At 36.8% G+C, this 15527-nt stretch overlaps 1 protein-coding gene across 1 annotated transcript in view; it reads left to right on the top strand.

Annotated features, from left to right (window-relative positions):
- lrrk1 (leucine-rich repeat kinase 1) overlaps nucleotides 1-15527 on the top strand; it is a 172664-nt gene that overhangs the window by 60487 nt on the left and 96650 nt on the right. Inside the window, exons 6-11 of the mRNA XM_056462599.1 lie at nucleotides 582-730; nucleotides 7048-7274; nucleotides 7993-8120; nucleotides 10274-10437; nucleotides 10916-11053; nucleotides 15047-15159. Of these exons, the coding sequence (XP_056318574.1) occupies nucleotides 582-730; nucleotides 7048-7274; nucleotides 7993-8120; nucleotides 10274-10437; nucleotides 10916-11053; nucleotides 15047-15159 (919 nt within the window). The remainder of the gene's footprint in view (nucleotides 1-581; nucleotides 731-7047; nucleotides 7275-7992; nucleotides 8121-10273; nucleotides 10438-10915; nucleotides 11054-15046; nucleotides 15160-15527) is intronic.

The raw sequence follows: 15527 nt of genomic DNA, 5'->3' as shown, positions 1-15527 counted from the left end.
GAAATTGGGGGAAAAAATAAACATGGTAGCTAATAATTCAGGGGGGCTAATAATTCCGACTTCAACTGTATATCTACTAAAAGACAGAAATTATTGCTTTACAAACTGCATTGTAAGTAAATCATATGAAGGTCATGTTAGTCAGTAATATTGCTGAAATTTAAAAACTGAAAAATATGCATGCACACATTTACATAAGTAAATAGACTCCGTGATGGGCTACAAATCTGCAAAAATCAGTGAATTTCTGCTCACAGATTCTGTGTGTGCCTAGACATAAGTAAATGGTCGATGTGACTTTATTAACTCAAACTCTAGAGTTTTCTGAGTGGATTTGACTCCATTCAAGCTTCATAATCACAAAATCTACTCTGTGAAAGTAAAATTGTTGCCCTTAAATGTGAAAGCAGGGGAATTTTGAAAGCACATTTATGTTTCCCGCTTTAATCACACATACTGTACACACACACAGGAAAGTGCACTTCCTCCACAACACACACTTCCTCTTTCAGCGTGGAGGTGTGGAGTAATCCAAGCGAAGGTTGTTCCTCCTGTAAAGTGTAGTTTGTGTCTCGGCTCAGGGAATAAGGAGATTGCGTGTTTTCTGTTGGACAATGGAGCCGGTTTCTCCTCATACACACTGATGGATCACGCAGACTTCAGTCGACAGCTTCTCAGAGAGAGACACCTGCAGGACAGAGACACACCTGCGGACGCCAGACTGCAGCAGGTCAGAACTTTTTAACTAATAATACTGGTTTATCATCAAAAGGGACCTATTATACACTTTTTACAAGATGTAAAATAAGTCTCTGATGTCCCTAGAATGTGTATGGGAAGTTTCAGCTTTGTAAAACACCACAAATAATGGTTTATAACTCTTTAAAAGTGCCCCTTTTAAGCTTTGATCTTAATTGTGTTGCGTTACTGACTGTCACTTTAAATTCAAATGAGATGTGCTCTTTTTCTAAAGAGAATGGAGCTAGAAGATGCCGGAGTATCAGCATAGTGGCAGATTCAAAAACAAGACTAACGTCCTATGCTACTGAAGGAGAGATCTTCACTAATGGGCGGGGCTTTCCCCTTTTGATGACACGTACAAACGGAGAATGTCAATCAAAGTGTTTCTGCAGACTATTTTTATCAAGTGTGATTATAGAAAATAGAATTAATAAATTTTAATTAATCTTTAGAGGCTGGTTCTAGTCACAGATGTTTGCCTCATAACTGTATATTAAGATAATACACGTGTTAAGATATGTAATAAGTCCTTTTAAGATATTGATTGTCTTTTTTGTTAGTACTAGCTAACTATATAGACATCACCTTTTTGGAAGGACACTATATACTGTCAATACTATCTCACGGGAATTCGTAACATTTTGATTTAGTGGCTAATTCGTATGAATTCATTTAATATCATTCGTACAATTTGGTATGGCTTGCTTATTCCCAAATGACTGTGAAAGAGCAAAATGACTGTGAAATACCAAAAAGCAAACTTGCTAATCATTTACACACCCTTTACTTGTCCTAAACCTGTTTTAGTGTCTTTCTTTTGTTAAAAACAAAATACAGTTCATCTGGAAAGTATTGATAGCGCTTCACTTTTTCCACATTTTTAATGTTACAGCCTTATTCCAAAATGGATTAAATGAATTTATTTCCTCGAAATTCTACACACAATACCCCATAATGACAATGTGAAACAAGAGTTTTTTAAATTGTTGCAAATTTATTACAAATAAAAACCCTGAACAATCACATGTACATCAGTATTCACAGCCTTTGTCGTGAAGCTCTAAATTGAGCTCAGGTACGTTCTGTTTCCACTGATCATTCTTGAGATGTTTCAGCAGCTTAATTGGAGTTCACCTGTGGTCAATTCAGCTGATTAGACATGATTTGAAAAGGCATACACCTGTCTATATAAGGTCCCAGGGTTGACAGTGCATGTCCAAGCACAAACAAAGCATGAAGACAAAGGAATTGTCTATTGACCTCAGAGACAGGATTGTCTGGAGGCACAAGGCTGGGGAAGGTTACAGAAACATTTCTGCTGCTCTGAAAGTTCCAATGAGCACAGTGGCCTCCATCATCCGTAAGTGGAAGAGGTTTAACCACCAGGACTCTTCCTAGAGCTGGCCGGCCATCTAAGCTGAGTGATCAGGGTAGAAGGGCCTTAGTCAGGGAGGTGATCAATAACCCGATGGTCACTCTGTCTGAACTCCAGCATTCTTCTGTGGAGAGAGGAGAACCTTACAGAAGGACAAACATCTGTGCTCCAATCCACCAATCAGGCCTGTATAGTAGAGTGGCCAGACGGAAGTCACTCCCCACCTGGAATTTGCCAAAAGGCATCTGAAGAACTCTCAGACCATAGGAAGCGAAATTCTGATGAGACTAAAATGTAACTCTTTGGAGTGAACGCCAGGCGTTACGTTTGATTAAAAAAAACGGTTCATCTTCTAGCAGGACAATGACCCAAAGCACACCTCCAAAATATCAATGGAGTGGCTTCACAACAACTCTGTGAATGTCCTTGAGTGGCCCAGCTAGAGCCCAGACCTAAATCTTATTGAACATCTCAGGGGAGATCTGAAAATAGCTGTACGCCTTGAGAGGTACTGCAAAAGGATTGGGCAAAAATTCCCAAAGACAGGTGCGCCAAGCTTGTGGCATCATATTCAAAACGACTTGAGGCTGTAATTGCAGCCAAAGGTGCATCAACAAAGTATTGAGCAAAGCCTGTGAATACTTATGTACATGTATATGTACATACTTTTTTATTTTAAATAAATTTGCAACCATTTCAATCTTTTTTCACATGTGTTTAGAATTTTGAAGAAATAAATGAATTTAAACCATTTTAGAATAAGGCTGTAACATACGAAAATGTGGAAAAAGCGCTATGAATACTTTCCGAATGCGCTGTATATTTTTTTTAAAATGTTGAAAAGCAGTAGCTATTGACTACCGTAGTAGATACGGAAAATACAATGGAAGTCGATGGCTAGTATTTTCCAAAATTCTTCAGTACCTATTATCTTGTGTTTAATAAAAGAAAAAAACTCCAACAATGTTGGTACGAGAGAGTAAATGAGTGCAATTAATTATTATTATAATTTTTTTTTTTCCTGATGAACTTTATTAATCTACTGTAGTACTTGTACGGTATGTTTTGCTTGTTGAGAAAATCAGAGCACAAAATAATCATGAATGAACATGAGCATTTATGTTGAAATATTCTATACAGCATTGCTGAAATCCACATCATGTCTAATGCAATTGCTAAATCAGCTTTGTAACCTCGGCTTATTATGTAATGTTACAGTTGCATCAGAAAAGCTATTCGGTGCTAGTGGGTCATTTTGCTAAATATGCATCCTATATTGTCTATTGTGACTTTAAAGGAACAGTTCACTCGAAAATGAAAATTCTGTCATCATTTACTCATCCGTAACTTGTACCAGTTTGAATTTCTTTCTATTTTGAACAAAGCTGAAAACCGGTAACCATTGACTTCCATAGTAGGAAAAACAAGTATTATGGAAGTCAATGGTCTTTTCTTTCTTTTTTCCCTTATGTCATCCTTTACTTGTACCTGTTTGAATTTCTTTCTTTGTCGTATTGAACACAAAAGATTATAATTTCAAGAAAGCTGAAAACTAGTAACCATTGACTTCCATAGTAGGTAAAACAAATATTATGGAAGTCAGTGGTTACCGGTTTTCTGTTTGCTTACTTTTTTCATTTGCTCATCCTTAACTTGTACTTGTTTGAATTTCTTTCTTTTTTGTGTTGAACGCAAAACAAGATATTTGAAGAAACTAAAAAACCGGTAACCATTGACTTCCATAGTAGGAAATACAAATACTGTGGAAGTCAGTGGTCACCAGTTTTCAGCTTTTTTTTTTCTCTCTCCTTCTTTCATTTGCTCATCCTTGACTTGTACTTGTTTGGAATTTATTTCTTTTTTGTATTGAACACTTGATTATATTTTGAAGAAAGCTGAAAACCGGTAACCATTGACTTCCATAGTAGGAACAACAAATACTATAGAAGTCAATGGTTACCAGTTTCTTTCTTTCTTTCTTTCCTTCCTTCCTTCCTTCCTTCCTTCCTTCCTTTCTTTCCTTCTTTCCTTCCTTCCTTCCTTCCTTCCTTCCAATTACTCATCCTTAACTTGTATCTATTGATGTTTTTTTTTCTTTTTTATGTTGAAAACAAAATAAGATATTTTATATTATATAGTATTTGTTTTACCTACTATGGAAGTCAATGGTTACCGGTTTTCAACTTCTTTTAAAATATCTTCTTTTGTGTTCAGCAGAAAAAAATAAACTTAAAGGTTTGTGTTTATATTGAGTCAGTTTAAATTTTAGTGAACTGTTGTATAAAGTTACACTCAAGATTTAATCCCATTAGTACATGTATATCTCTATTAATTCTGATCAGTGAGTATGAATAATATTACAGCCCAAAAAACATATGAATTATCAGACATCATACTTTTGCATTTCACACTTAACCGTTTCTTTAAATATTCATTCATTTTTCTTCTGCTTAGTCCCTTATTTATCAGGGGTCACCACAGCGGAATGAACCGCCAACTTTTCTATATGTTTAACGCAGCGGATGTCCTTCCAGCTGCAACCCAGTATTGGGAATTTTTTAAATATTTAATACATGTTTAAATTTGTCTTTCACATTTAAGTGTTCATAAAAAATCTATTAAAACTACATGATTAAAACAACTAAACTAAACAAACTTAAGGCTCTTGGTTGTTTCCAGAAGTAGGCTAAAATCAAGGCAGTATAGAGCTTTCACCCTAGAAATTAGTTGAAATTAGAACAGCTCCAACACTATCTATTTTTATAATCATTTCTCTTTGATCTGCTTAACTTCCGTTTTATGCTCTGTTTTGCTCTGTGTATGCTTACCTATATGCTTTTATTGTTGATCATGTTTTAATTTAAATTTGATTACGGTTCATTTATTTAGTACAGTACAGTCCGGTTTCCCCCACAGTCCATTGACATGCGGTACAGGTGAATTGGGTACGCTAAATTGTCAATAGTGTATGTGTGTGCATGAGTGTGTATGGATGTTTCCTAGAGATGGGTTGCAGCTGGAAGGGCATCCGCTGCGTAAAACTTGGCGGTTCATTCCACTGTGGCAACCCCTTATTAATAAAGGGACTAAGCCGAAAAGAAAATGAATGAATGCATTGGTCAGTGTAAGGCAAGTAAGGTGTTTATTTGTGCTTTATTTAAATAAATTAAAATTGAAATGAAGCTGTATTTTCTACTCATTGAGCAGTATTAGTGTGCATATATCCCCACTTCACCATACTATGCTTTTGGGGACAAATATTGGGTGATTCACGCTCTTTACTAGTCTTGTCAGAAATATTGATATATTGATAAGTATCGAATATTTCAAGTGCACCTATGATGAAAACATCTTTTGTAAGCTGTTTGAACTGTGTGCAGGTATAGTGTTTCCACAGTCATATTGGGGTGATATAAAGACAATAAGTCTAAGTTTTTTTTTCCCATTTCCTGATGTTAAAATAGGATCCAAATCCCAGTGATTTTGAGGCTCACCGCAACATGGTGTAGGAGTGCGGTTTTTCCCGCCCACCTTGTTGATTGACAAGGCGCCATGTTTCTATAATAACGTGTACACACGTCCACAGAATATTTTTTTGCAAAGATATAAGATTTTTATAAGTTAAAAAACTTTTTAAACAGAGCATGTTTGTAATAAAGACAGTAAAATCACTTTGTAATTTATAACCGCTACAATCACCACGGCGGCATAGTGTCGGTACACACTAATATCTGTGTGTGTGCTGCAAACGGCATTTGTGTGCGACTCGTTTCAGAAAGGCTTGAATAAACTCCACCACAAATACACCAAATAAACTTACTTGGTATTTTTGACTGAGCTGTATTTCAGCTTCAACTGTGTCTGTCTCTATCACTGACTGCTGTTTATCTGACGTAACGCAGGAGAAGCAGACATGCACGTCGGAGTGGTGGGCAGGGTGAAGCAGCTCATTTGCATTTAAAGTCACCGGCTACAAAAACGCCACACTGTACTCTGGCACCAAAATGGGCAGACTCTGGAGGCTATAAATAAGTAATCTGATAGGTATTTTGAGCTGCAACTTTACAAACAAATTCTGGAGACACCAAATTCTTACATCTTCTAAAAGGGGTAAAATAGGTGCCCTTTAAAACAATACGATCTTGTATTTGTTTAGCATCGACACCAGCTTGGCTTTTTCTATACCTCAAAGTACCAAAAACGGTATCAAATATCAATATTTTTGTTGGTATCGTATCAAAGTTAGAAATTCCAGTATGGTGACAACATTATTCTTGACTGAACAGATTATTTTAGGATGAACTCTAGATTCATGAACAGAGCGGTGAAAGTATTTTACAGAAGTACTCTGCCAGTACTAGTTCCTCTTTTTAATGTACTACTTTTTGCACTCTACAAGACTCAATACTTGTGCATAAATGCTGAGAGAAGACATACAGTTGAAGTCAGAATTATTAGCTAGGTTAATTAGGTTAACTAGGCAGGTTGGTGTAATTAGGCAAGTTATTGTATAATGATGGTTTGTTCTGTAGACTATCAAAAACAAGTATTGCTTAAGAGGGCCGTTAATGCTAATATTAAATTAATTAAGTTAATGCTAATACTAATATTAATATTAAATAATGCTTTTTATTAAAAACTGCTTTTATTCTAGCTGAAATAAAATAAATAAGACTTTCTCCAGAAGAAAAAATACTATAGGAAATACTGTGAAAATTTCCTTGCTCTGTTAAACATCATATGGGAAATATTTGGAAAAGAAAATAGATAACAGCAGGGCAAATAAATTTGATTTCAATGTATGTTATGTCAAAACAGACTTTTATTTTGGATGCGATTAACATGATTAATCTTTATCTAGCACTACTTTTTTAATATTATTATTATTATTATTGTTGAATTTTTTTTTTTTTGTCTGTCCTCATCTGCAGGCTGTGCATGTTGACTGGTCTGGACTGAAGCTGTCCTGGTTGGATCTGGACTGGTTTATGGACGTGTCGTCTCGGATCACCGTTCTGGATCTCTCTCGTAACTGTCTGAGTTCATTGCCGTCTGTGGTGCCATGGGGTTTGATTAATCTGCGCTCACTCGATCTGTCCCAGAACCAGCTGAAAGAGCTTCCCACGCCAGCATCCTCACAGCAGATCATCTGCAGCAGGTAAGTACACGACTCATACACCAGACAAGCCTTTAAAGGGGACAAAAATCTCTTTTATAACGGGTTTAAATACCGTTGTGTGGCAGCAGTCTGCGAATATTACCAGTTTCTACTGGTATAAATGTATTCTATGTGTAATTTTATATATATTTTTTTATAATCACACTTGATAAAAATAGTGTGCAGAAAGACTTTGATTGACATTATTTCTTTGTATGTGTCATCAGAGACTGAAAAGCCCCGCCCACTAGTGACCATCTCTCCCTCGTTAGCATAAATAGCCCTGAGTGAGAAGCAGCCACCCTTTATTAGAGTTTTGAATCTGCCACTATGCTGACACAGACATTTTTAGCTCCGTCCTCTTCTATCTTCAATTAAGATTCATCTCAATTGTTTTTACAAGTTTAAGTGGATTGAACATAAAACAATTAAGTTGCCCCCCCCCCCCCCCCCGCCCAAAAAAAAAAAACAGATTTTAAATAAGTAGTTTAAAGAAGCAGCAATATAAAAATTGAGTGTATTATTGCTAATTATTATTTTATTTCTGTTTTCATTGACTTTTTAATTTTAATAATGCTATTTTTTTATTTTATTTCACTTAACTGTTTAGTTCTTTACTTCTTGGGTGTTTTTGACCAGTAGTTTAATAGTCTTGAGTTGTCATTTGCTAAATTAGTCTTGGTAGTAACTGGTCCTCTACCCTCCATGTTTCCTGCAGATTGCAGCATGTGAATGTGTCTGAGAATGAGCTGGAGTGTCTTCCTCTCGGTCTTCTTCATCTCAGGGAGTTGCAGAGGATTTCAGCAGCCAGAAACAAACTCAGCTCCCTCTTCAACATCCCCGATGGTACACAGACAGATGAACACTGCACACTTCAATTCACAACCGCTTTGGATGGGAGTTTTAGCTCTTTTCTATTGTTTTACCATTTAAAATGAATTTCAAAACCAAAATATATTTTTGTTAAAAAATGAGCTCATTTAAAAAATAAATAAATAGGATTCGCTAATATTTTATTTTGGCAACAGTATTTATACTTTAGATTGCAGGAAATACTTTTGGGGAATTTACATGTCCTGTAATGGTATTTAATGAAGTCGTTTATCACTTTATGTTATTTTCTTTATTATTCATGTCATTTTATTATATAAATACACTTCTTCAAATAACCACTTTATCTGAAAAAGAACTTGAAATGTTTCAAGTCTGATTTGTTTCTACACTACAAGTTTATTTTATTAAAAATTCTGTGTATGTGCACATGTGTGCCTATGTGCATGTGCTTGCATTTGTTTTACTCCATAGAACTCCACATGAAAGCCAGAAACTTTTTTCTGCACAGGGCTTTCTAAAGGATTAATGCTGCCAATTGATGATCAACAGTAAAACAGACATTTGGCCTCTTCCAAACGGAAAACCACCAGCAATCAAGAAGTTATGATTATATGCTGTCATGGCTTTGCAATTAAAAAAAAAAAGTCATTATGTTACGACTTTAGCGTTTGGCTCTAGGGTCTTAAAGAGGTAACATTTATTGTGATTAAATTTTGTGATGAGTTGGTGGCAAAATATTAAAACGACAACCAAAATACTGCAAAACTAAGTGAATTTATTCACAAATGTGAAAGGCCAAACAGCAAAAATATTATATACAAGATCTCACAAAAGAAAAATGAATAAATAACTATTATGGAGAGGGAAACGAGAATTAAGTGGCGCCAAATAAATGAAATCAATATAACAAAAACCCCAAATCTAGCTGAAACTACACTCTTGACTAACTAATAGAAAATAAACAAACAAAACATCTTCAGCGTTTTCACGCTATAACTAGAACTACTCTTCTAACCAAAAATACGGAGAAGACTTACAGCGGGTGGCGCTCACTTCTATGCTAGTGTGTTTGGACAGTGGTATTATCCGCGTGATATATGTGACGTGACATCTAAACTCCTTGAATCCCAGTGCAGGGCAGGGCTGACACCAGAGATCAGGAAATTGTCACTATAAGACAATAACAGCGATCAACACAAGAACAAGACCAAAACTCTAAGTCAGGGGTCACCAAACTTGTTCCTGGAGGGCCGGTGTCCTGCAGATTTTAGCTCCAACCCTAATCAAACACACCTGAACAAGCTAATCAAGGTCTCAAGCTGCGGTCACACTTGACTTTTCTTCCCATAGACTTCCATTCATACGCACGCGAATGCGTCAGACCGTAAACGCGGGGTCATGGGTCAAGTTTGGAAATCGCATCACTTGACTGCGTGAGACCAATCGAGAATCAAAACACGACCTCTCTCGATAGAAATTTAAAACATGAAGCAATCGCTCGCTTTTTTTAATGTCTAATCATCTTGTTTAATCCCGTCCCTTTTCGCAGCGCGACAGAATTTCGCACACACAAAGCCCAGTGTGACCGCAGCTTTACTAGGTATACTTGAAACAACCAGGCAGGTGTGTTGAGGCAAGTTAGAGCTAAACCCTGCAGGGACACTGGCCCTCCTGGGCCGAGATTGGTGACCCTTGCTCTAAGTTCACATCAATATCATAGCACATAACAACAAGCCAAAACACACACAAAAGGCAAGCAAGACAGAGCTGAGCAGAACGAGCTTCCCCTCTCGCGTCCCTTTAAACTTTGAGCTCCTATCCTGATTGGTAGCGAAGGTGATGATGTCACAGGGTGGAATGGAGATTGACGTCTTTATGGACGAATGGGATACTGGAGTGGGCGATCCTGAGAATTGACACAGAGAGTAAGGGAGAGAGAGCGCACACACACAAGCAAAACATACAGGCATATACATATGACTGTAACACATTATAATAGAAAAGGGGGCAAAAACAGCCCCAACATAAAGGGTAGTCAATTTGAACAGTACACATGGGTTAATGTGTGAATAAATGAATGAATACGCATGTCTGATTATAGTAAATATACAGTGATGTTTGATTGTTTTTGAAGTCTTAATTCTCCGAATGCTGTTCCTCCATAGGCACGAACTGGATCGGTCTGCGCAAACTACAGGATCTGGACGTGTCTGAAAACAGCCTGACGGATCTGCCCTCCTCCATCCTGCACTGCCTGAAGACACTGAACTCCATCAACATCAGCAGAAACAAACTGAGCCGCTTCCCCGACCCCTGGGCCTGTCCTCTGGTGAACCACACTCTCATACATCTAACCAGACCACTTCATAAATCAAATAAACAGACCACTACATAAAGCAATACACAGACCAATTAATAATCAAATAAACAGACCACTACATGAAGCAATACACAGACCAATTAATAATCAAATAAACAGACCACTACATGAAGCAATACACAGACCAATTAATAATCAAATAAACAGACCACTACATAAAGCAATAAACAGACCAATTAATAATCAAATAAACAGACCACCACATTAAGCAATACACAGACCAATTAATAATCAAATAAACAGACCACTACATTAAGCAATAAATAGACCCAATAGGACCACGGGCCCTAGTTTGGGCATCTCTGTTCTGTCCATTGCGTTGTGTGATTGATGCAGTTTTGTTTTTGGTTTGAATGCTGTTTTTTTACCCTGATTAAATGCTGTATTATGATTAGTGATTATAATCAGGGATGATTTTTCTTCACAGAAAATCTGCAAAGCTTCAAACAACCAGATCGATGTTCTTCCGGACACCATCTCCATCTTCTGGAGGACTCACCTGCGGGAGGTGGACATATCTGAGAACGTCCTGAAGGAGCTACCTGCATATATATTCGAGCTGGAGGTGAGAAAAAACCACCTGAGGCCATGTCCACACATACACAAGTATTTTTATAAATGGAGTTTTCCCCCGCTTTTGTTTAAAAAAAAAAAAAATCTCCGTCCACATGATAACACAAAAACACACTGTGATGCTTGTTAACATCACGTGGATCCCAAGGTTATAATAGTTTAGCATTTTTCATTAGTTTTAGTTTTTATTTTATTTTGACTTTTTGTTTTCTTATTCTGTTAGTTTGAATAAGTTTTCAGTGGCAGATTTCAGGTTGTCCGCGGGGTCTTAAAAAGTCTAAAACAGGGGTGTCCATACTACGGCCCGCGCGCCATCTGCGGCCCGCGATCAGTTTTGTGGTGGCCCGCAAGGCTTTTTATAAACATAGTATCTGGCCCGCTATATAAAAATGAACGTAATTCAATAAATAACCACCGGGTGTCGCTATCACATACCTTCAATTAGGCAGCAGTTCCTGTTATGAAGTAAAACGAACCGAACAAACTCAAGGAAACATAATTGATAATCACGTTTTGGCGAGCCATGGCACAACCAAAAAAAGGAAAATCAACAGTGAGTGCTGTAACTTTCAGTCGCGTTGGGGCAAAGAACATTTCTTCACAGAGGTCAGCGGAATATGTGTCTGTTTAATTTGTAAGGAATCAGTTGCAGTAATGAAGGAATTTAATATTAAAAGACATTATGAAACAAAACATCAGGCCTTCAGCTCTTACACTGGTGCAAAACGAGATCAATAAGTAAAACAATTAGCAGCTGCCCTATCAGCTCAACAACAGCAGTTTTTTCGTGCTCATAAAGTACAAGAAAATTGTACGCTAGCTAGTTGAGGTAGCTCAGCTAATCGCACAGCACAGGAAACCCTTCACTGGAGGAGAATTTATATAGGAGTGTCTGATGAGTGTTGCAACTGTAATTTGCCCAGAGAAGATTCACGATTTAAAAAATGCAAGTCTTTCTAGAAGCACAGTTGGAGTTTGGACCAGGGGTGTCCAAACTTTTTGGGCCGAGGGCCAGATGCAAAAAAAAACAAACAAAAAAAAAAAAACGTTGTCCCGGGCCAAATTTTACATACATCACACAGATTTTATATATATATTTATTTATTTATTTATTTATTTATTTATTTATTTATTTATTTATTTTTATTTTTATTTTTTTATTTATTTATATTTATTTATTTGTTTATATATATATATATATATATATATATATATATATATATATATATATATATATATATATATATTTATTTATTTATTTATTTTCATTCATTATTAATCTGGGGTATGAACCGCCAATTTATCCAGCATTTGTTTTACGCAGCGGATGCCCTTCTAGCTGCAACCCATCTCTAGGAAAAACCTATAAATTCATTCACACACATATAATATATGGACAATTTAGCCTACCCAATTCACCTGTACCGCATGTCTTTGGACTGTGGGGGAAACTGGAGCACCCGGAGGAAACTCACGCGAACACTGGGAGAACATGCAAACTCCACACACAAATGCCAACTGACCTAGCCGAGGCTCAAACCAGCGACTTTATTGCAGTGAGGTGACAGCACTACCTACTCCACCACCGCATCACCCAGCCATTAGATTTTTTTTTTTAATAATTATGATTTTATTTTTGTTTTTTTTTTCATTATTAATTTATTGTCTGTATTTTGGTGTTAATTGTTGGCATTTTTGTGTTAATCATGTTACATATTTGTAAAGCAGCACACATATCAAAATGAATTGTCTTAAGTGGGTCTCACAATAGCATCGCAACACAGCGTGCACATGACAATTGAAAGTATCGCGCACCAGATGTGCACATTCGCATGTTAAATTTTAAATGAAACTATTCAGATGGCATTCTGTGGCGCGGCAGAAATATGAACAGTGTCCCGAGTCGTGGCTGGGAGCCGCAGACATCCGCCGACTTGCGCTGCTGGTGTGCGTACCCTTATAGAAACTTATGTTTAGAATTCTGTCGCCGAGCGGCGCATCTGGTGTGCGACCCTCTTTAAGGGGAATAATTTTTAAAGTTAAACTTGTAAACAGGTCCAGGACACTGCAAAATAAAAAAAAAAAAAAAAAATTACAAGAAATAAAAATTTGGCTGAATAAATAAAATAAAATTAAATAAAAATCTTTTTTTTTATTGAAAAAAGTAAATAAATAAACATTTTATTGTAAAGAAATTACAATAAATATTTTAATCAGCATAAAATACTCTGTTCTTTGTTGTGGTGAGGAAATGTGCTGACAATTATGTAAATAATGCTAATTTGTAAAAACTTTTTAATTTGTAAAAATATTTTTTTTGTCATCAAACTTTTGTCTTCAGAAATATTGTGAAACAGGGTCTCCTTTCATTATTATAAGTATTTTATTATTAATCAGAATGAACATAATTGATTATATATATTTTTTGAATTATTTAAACTAAATAAGAGCTTCATGGTGGCGCAGTGGGTAGCGTGATCGCCTCACAGCAAGAAGGTCGCTGGTTCGAGCCCCAGCTGGGTCATTTAGCATTTCTGTGTGGAGTTTGCATGTTCTCCCAGTATTGGTGAGGGTTTCCTCCGGGTGCTCTGGTTTCCCCCACAGTCCAAAGACATGCGCTATAGGTGAATTGACTAAACTAAATTGGCCATAGTGTATGTGTGTGAATGCAGGAGTGTATGGGTGCTTCCCAGTGTTGGATTGTGGCTGGAAGGGCATCCGCTGCGTAAAACATATGCTGGATAAGTTGGTGGTTAATTCCACTGTGGCGACCCCTGATTAATAAAGGGACTAAGCTGAAAAGAAAATGAATGAATTAACTAAATAATCCTTTTAATTCGAACTACCTCCAACACAATTTATTTTTTAATTATTGGAATTATCCTAAAAATATACTTTTCCATTTATATATAACAGGACGAAATGCACTGAAATGGTGTAAAAACAATGGTACAATGGTAAATCGTATTTCTTTTAACACATGACTACTTAATTTGTTTCATTGTTTAAAGTTGGCCTGAAACGGAAGGTGTGACCCTTTTTCTTATTGTGACGCAGTTCCTTGAGAAACAGAATATTAAATGAGAAAACAGTGGGCGTGGCTTGTTTTTGTCTATTGTGCGCTGATTGGATGTAGTAAAGTAGGCGTTTCATTCAGAAAGATCTGGAAAAGGGTTTGGGGGGAGAGTTATGACAACCTAACAGACTCCTCCTGCTCACCATTTCTGTTTGATGTCAACACTGACTGGTGGAGGGGTGTGGTTAAGTATGTTAGCCCCGCCCAATACCTCAGACGAATCTGAGAATTTAACTGAAAACCAACAGAAGGTGTGTTTTCATATTTCATTTAAAGATGGGCAAACTTTTTTTTCATGAATGACATGCACAGATGAATTGTTCACCACAAAACAAGCAAAGTGAGCTAACACATTCATTATGGTATTTGTTCTTTAATGTATGCAGTGACTGCTGTGTGATAATGTCCACCTGTTAGAGTTGTTTGTCCTCATGGTGGCGCTGTGCTCACAGTTTTCTCTCAGTTTCTCCTTCATGCTGATAGACGGCAGTGAATCAGGGAGAAAGTGCAGGTTATTAATTATTAATAACAACGGGTAGCTAGTTAAACTCAAGGCTTCACATGTGATGAACGGATTAAAACCCAACGGCAACAGAAGTTCACGTGAACATAAAGAAACAACAAAGAGCATGGAGTGCTTGGAAAAAAAATGGCTTTTTAAATGCAATTGAATGCTTGTAATGCTGAATCATGTGTTGTCCTCAGTTTTGGCTGTTGTGTCTTGGCTTTATTTTTGTTAAATGAATCATGACACCTTGTTGTTTTATCTTCCAAATTGAAAGGACCACACAGTTTTTTATTATGTCCTCCTGATACAGAAAACCATGAAATTCAATAGGGTGTCCAAACTTTTTCACATAACTGTGTGTGTTTGTGTTTGTGTGTGTGTGTGTGTGTGTGTGTTTTTAGGCTCTCGTATCTCTAAAACTGTGTGGAAACCAGATCTCCACTCTTCCTGCTCCAAACAAATGGAAATGCTCTTGTCTGCGAACACTAGACCTGTCCAGAAACCAGCTGGGGAAGTAGGTCAAACACACACACACATGTATATATGCACACAGAAAGCTCTTGGTCCAAAGCCTGGTGAGTCTTACATTGGCTGCATTTGAATGTACTTTTGGCACTTACTTTATATGGTTATACCTTCTACATTTACCTCTTTTTCTGAAGTTCTACAAAAATTGCAAAGAGGTACAGAAACAAACAAAAAATACCCTATATTGCATCCTTTAAACTATTGCTAGTTATTTATCTTGTCTTTATTTTGGAAATACACTGATACACCTTACTAGTACCGGGTTGAACCCCCTTTTGCCTTCAGAACTGCCTTAATCCATCGTGGCATAGATTCAACAAGCTACTGGAAATATTCCTCAGAGATTTTGGTCTA

The sequence above is a fragment of the Danio aesculapii genome, chromosome 7 (genome assembly GCF_903798145.1).
Source record: "Danio aesculapii chromosome 7, fDanAes4.1, whole genome shotgun sequence".
Lineage (NCBI taxonomy): Eukaryota > Metazoa > Chordata > Actinopteri > Cypriniformes > Danionidae > Danio > Danio aesculapii.
The sequence above is the reverse complement of the archived record's forward strand: the minus strand, read 5'-3'. Positions and strand labels throughout refer to the sequence as shown.